The 5,264-nt window shown below is 42.8% G+C and overlaps 1 protein-coding gene across 8 annotated transcripts in view; it reads right to left on the bottom strand.

Moving 5' to 3' along the window:
• Positions 1-5,264, bottom strand: part of PUM1 (pumilio RNA binding family member 1) — a 148,697-nt gene that overhangs the window by 96,345 nt on the left and 47,088 nt on the right. For all 8 annotated transcript variants that reach the window (XM_021716682.1, XM_021716681.1, XM_008066267.1 and 5 more), the window contains one exon: positions 583-651. In XM_021716682.1, the coding sequence (XP_021572357.1) occupies positions 583-651 (69 nt within the window). The remainder of the gene's footprint in view (positions 1-582; positions 652-5,264) is intronic.

Here is a 5,264-nt window from a genome sequence, read left to right as displayed (position 1 = left end):
CACTGCACTCCAGTCTGGGCAATAGAGTGAGACTCCAACTCAAAAAAAAAAAAGAGATGACTACCTTAGGCCCACTAACTTCTGTAATTACTTCACCAGAAACCTAACAACCTCCCCTTCACAATAGAGCTTTAAGCAACTTTCTCAAAAAAGGAGCTACTCTAAACTTAAGTTATCAACACACTCTGATTAGCAACCAATCTAAAATTCCCTTTTCCACTGCAAAAGAAGCTAGCTAGCCACTGGAAAATGAGGCACCAGTAAGGACATTTGATGCATAAAAGGTTAAAATATCTTTAAAATTTTAATGCCTCAACTTACAGGTAACATTATAATAATACTCAAATAATCTGTGCTCATGATTTGGTTGCTTTGTATTGTTTTTAAGACATTAGGTCAACACTCTTTTTATAATAATATCATTTTGGCAAAATTCTCCAGCATCCCATTCCTATCATGAGAATGGCAACAAGAAAAGCAAGCACATATTTCTGGAGACTAGATTCGGACACAGTTGATGAAAGACAACTCCAATCTTCCCTTAAAAACAGATCCACTTTTCTGACATATCAGTTCACTTACCTCTCCCATCGCTCTTCCCTCCAGAGCAAGTGCTTGAAAATCATGATTCAGTTCATCCATAGAACGTACCTATTGTTCAGAATAGAGAAGGGAAATCTTCAAGTCAGGAGCTTGAAGTTTACATGCACATTACACACAGCTGAAATCTGTTTCTATGTTTACTTTCAGGTATTGACAAAGACATTAGCAATAATCAAGTGAATGAAAGATTAAACATTCACTTACCTTTAACCAACAGAGTTCAGCAAAGACCCCTGCTTTCTCCCCTCCCCTTCCCTTCACCCCCGCCTTTTATTTTCTTCTCTTTTTTTCTGAGTTGGAATCTCACTCTGTCGCTCAGACTGGAGTGCAGTGGCCGCTCCTGCCCACCGCAGCCTCGACCTATTGGGCTCCTGCAATCCTTCCACCTCAGCCTTCCGAGTAGCTGGAACTACAGGCATGCGCTACCACGTCCGGCTGATTTTTTGATTTATTGTAGAGATGAGGTCTCGCTGCCCAGGCAGGTCTCGAACCCGCAGGCTCAGGCAATCTACTCACCTCAGCTTCCCAAAGGCGTGGGATTACAGGCTGAGCCACCAAGTCTGGCAAGCGATGACATTTTTGAGACAACTGTGTGACCTAAACTTGGCTACAGAGGCCAGGCATGGTGGCTCCACCTGTAATGCCAGTACTCCAGGCTGAGGCAGGAAAATCATTTGAGCCCAGGAGTTCAAGACCAGTCTAGGCAACATAGTGAGAATCCATTTCTACAAAAAAATCAAAACATTAGCTGAGCATGGTGACACACACCTGTAGTCCCAGCTACTCAGGACGCTGACACGAGAGGATCACTTTAAGTTCAGGAGGCTGAGACAGTAAGCTGGGATGTGAACACTGCACTCCAGCCTGGACAACTGAGTGAGACCCTGTCTCACAGGAAAAAAAGAAAAACTGGGCTAATAAGTCAAAAGATCACGGTGCTCCTCCCCAACTGTGAATAGTTATGTATAAATTAGGGAACACATTTGATCCAATTCACTATTTCTTTGGTGGACCTCAGGAAAGCAAACTATTTAACAAAGTGTCCCAAAATTTCTCCATACTAGGAATCCCCAAACCTCAAACCAAGGGAAGAAAAAGTAGCACGTATCACAAGAATCCCCTCAAATCTTACTTATGAAATGTACTCCTACTCACATTAATAATCTCGACATTTATTTACTCATTTCCAAAGTCGTTACTACCAAGGTAATATCAATATCAGGGATGAATGTGAAACAGATTATTGAAAATAATTACAGCCAGGTGCGGTGGCTCAAATCTGTAATCCCAGCACTTTGGGAGGCCAAGGCGAGAGGACTGCCTGAGTCCAGGGGTTCAAGACCACCCTGGGCAACTTGGCAAGACCTTGTCTCAACAATAAATAAAAAAATTAGCCAGGTGTCATAGCGTATGCATGCAGTTCCAGCTACTGAGGCGGAAGGATCGCTGGAGCCCAGCAAGTCGAAGCTGTGGTGGCCGTGAGCTTGCCACTGCACTCCAGCCTGGGCAACAGAATGAGACACCAACTCCAAAAAAAAACAAAAGAAGAAGAAGAAAACAATTAAAATTCAAAACCCTTTGATGTCCACTAGTCCACTGGTCTTCTTAGTTAGAAGCACAAACTAGTTCTGCTGCCTGAGGCTAGAGTCCCTGGCTTATTAAAGAGGAAGGTTCTCCTGTCTATTTGAAAAAGAATGCTGACTCCTGGAAGCCAGAGATTCTCAAATGCCCTCCTCTTATCACCACTGTCTCCCAATGTTGGTCTACAATTTATAGCAGTAGGTAAATGCAATGAAGGTCAAATTAGGATCAAGCAAGAAGAGGGAAGAATATGGAAAGCATGAACCAGAATAAAGTTAAGGAAAATCAGTTTCAGAATTTTATTAACATGCTGGCTATATTTTGTCAGAACTGACACTACATATGAATCCAGTTGCATTAATGCTTCAAATCACAAATTTTTAAAAGGCAGAGTTGATACTATGCTACAAATGATGGATTATGTCACTAAGATATAACAGCTTTGAAACATTCATTAAAAACGACAATTTATAAAATTTAAAATAAAACAGCCCGGCACAGTGGCTCACATCTGTAATCCCAGCACTTTGGAAGGCCAGGTCAAGAGGACTGCTTGAGCCCAGGAGTTCAAAAACAGCCTGGGCAACATAGCAACACCTTTATACTACAAAAACATTAAAAAATAAAAAACTTAGCCAGGCGTGATGGCGTGCATCTGTAGTCCAGCTTCTCAGGAGGCTAAGGCAGAAAGATTGTCTGAGCCCAAGGGGTAGAGATATGGTAAGCCATGTGATGCCATTGCACTTCACTCTGGGTGACATAATAAGACTCTGATTCATTTTAAAAAAAAAAAAGAAAGAAAGAAAGAAAAGAAGCTGGGCTCAGTGGCTCAGCCTGTAATCCCACACCTTTGGGAGGCTCAGGTGAGTGGATTGCCTGAGCTCACGGGTTCGAGACCCACCTGGGCAGCGAGACCTCATCTCTACAATAAATCAAAAAATTAGCTGGGCATGATGACGCGTGCCTGTAGTTCCAGTTACTTGGAAGGCTGAGGCAGAAAGATCGCTTGAGCCCAGCAGGTCGAGGCTGCGGTGGCCGTGAGTGAGCCACTGCACTCCAGTCTGGGCGACAGAGTGAGACTCCCAATTCAAAACAAAGAAAACTAAAATTCAGTTACATGAGCACAAAGAGGCAGAGACAAGGTTTGTAATACTGTGGCAATACAGTTTCAAAATGCCTTGAAAGAAGAGCTGTGATCATCTTACAAGGTATCTACTATATTTAAGTAAGCACACTAAACAGGCTCCTAAACTGTATGTAGTAACCATAAGGGAGAGAAGGAAGGGTAAGTGCAGGATGTTAGCTGGAAACTCTACAAATGTTATATGAAGTGATTCTGAACATTCAGGCCAACGCTAACATTTACAAAGCATGTAAATCAAATGTGCAGAGCTCTGTATTTAGCTCTTTCTGTGGAATCTAATCATACATTTAACTAGACCTAGACATTTCTTGGAAATCCAAAAATCTACAAATTCAGTTTTAACCAAGAATACTGAAATTTCTATTTATATTTCCAAAATAAACTAAGTGGGAGGAGTAAGAGAAGGCAGAGAACATACGTTGTATATATTTATGTAATCACCACAACAATCTCACAGTGATTAATCCCATTTAAGAGATTAGGAGGCCAGGAGCAGTGGCTCAAACCTGTAATCCCAGCACTTTAGGAGGCTGAGGTGAGGGGATTGCCAGAGCCCACGGGTTCGAGAACAGCCTGGGCAACTTGGTGAGACCTTATCTCAACAATAAATCAAAAAATTAGCCTGGCATGGTAGTGCAAGTGCCTATAGTTCAGGCTACTTGGAAGGCTGAGGCAGAAGGATCGCCTGAGCCCCGCAGATCGACTCTGGGGTGGCTGTGAGCGTGCCACTGCACTCCAACCAGGGTGACACAGTAAGACCCCAAAAAAAAAAAAAGAAAGAGATTAGGACCAAGAGAGCATGCTCATCAAAGGGTGTAAGAAGCTTGACACAGTGGCTCAAGCCTGAAATTCCAGAACTTTGAAAGGCAGAGGCAAGAAGACTGCCTAGGCTCAGGTATTTGAGATCAGCGTGGGCAACTTGGCAAGACCTCATCTCTACAATAAATCAAATAAATCAAAAAATTAGCCGGGCGTGGTAGCACCCACCTATAATTCCAGCTACTTGGAAGGCTGAGGCAGAAGGATCGCCGGAGCCCAGCAGGTCGAGGCTGCAGTGGCCAGGAGCGGCCACTGCACTCCAGTCTGGGTGACAGAGTGAGACTCCAACTCAAAAAAAAAAAGAAAAAGAAAAAGAAACTCACTTTCTGGAGTTTTCTTTGCTAGCCCAGAAACTACATTTTAGTTCATTCACCCACAGTTGACTAGAACTGATAAACCAAGTCATTCTCACAAGTGTTTTAACTATTCTAGAATTGCTTATAATGGGAATTGTATCTCATATGGTCACTGCCACCAGGTAGATCCTCCAGACAAAATTCTTCCTAGGAAATAAAACTACTACTGAGAAGAAGATGCTCAGGAATGAAGACAAATCAAAAAATGAAGACACAGATTGTAAGAAATATTTTAGGCTAGTAACAAAACTTTTCCGTGATAAAGAAGAAAAGCTGGCTGTCAGTTATAATTAGAGTAAATGATCCCATCAAGACAGAATAATCCTCTCAAGTTCTGGTGCTTTGCACCTCTCCTTTCTCCGGAAATCAATTTGAGTGCCAGGTTAGTGTTAATTTCTGGTACTACTTACTAATTCCTTCTTCGCCTTTGCTAGAAGATTCTAAAACTCCTTCCCTCCCTTCAACTAACTGACCATATCTATCTATCTCCTTTGGCTTCACAAAACTATTTCCTACTTTTCTCTTTGGGTCACTTGACAATAAAGTGTAGCTTCCTCATCCAATTCAAAGATTTCTCTGCTGCTGCCCCTTCCAATAAAGACATTTCCCGGCCGGGCTTGGTGGCTCAGCCTGTAATCCCAGCACTGTAGGAGGCTGAGGTAAGTGGATTACCTGAGCCGGCAGGTTCGAGACCAGCCCGGGCAACTTGGCAAGACCTCATCTCTACAATAAATAAAAAATTAGCCGGGCGTGGTAGCGCG

This window comes from Carlito syrichta, unplaced genomic scaffold (assembly GCF_000164805.1).
Source record: "Carlito syrichta isolate Samal-C Ts95f unplaced genomic scaffold, Tarsius_syrichta-2.0.1 Scaffold308872, whole genome shotgun sequence".
NCBI classification, from domain to species: Eukaryota; Metazoa; Chordata; class Mammalia; order Primates; family Tarsiidae; genus Carlito; species Carlito syrichta.
The sequence above is the reverse complement of the archived record's forward strand: the minus strand, read 5'-3'. Positions and strand labels throughout refer to the sequence as shown.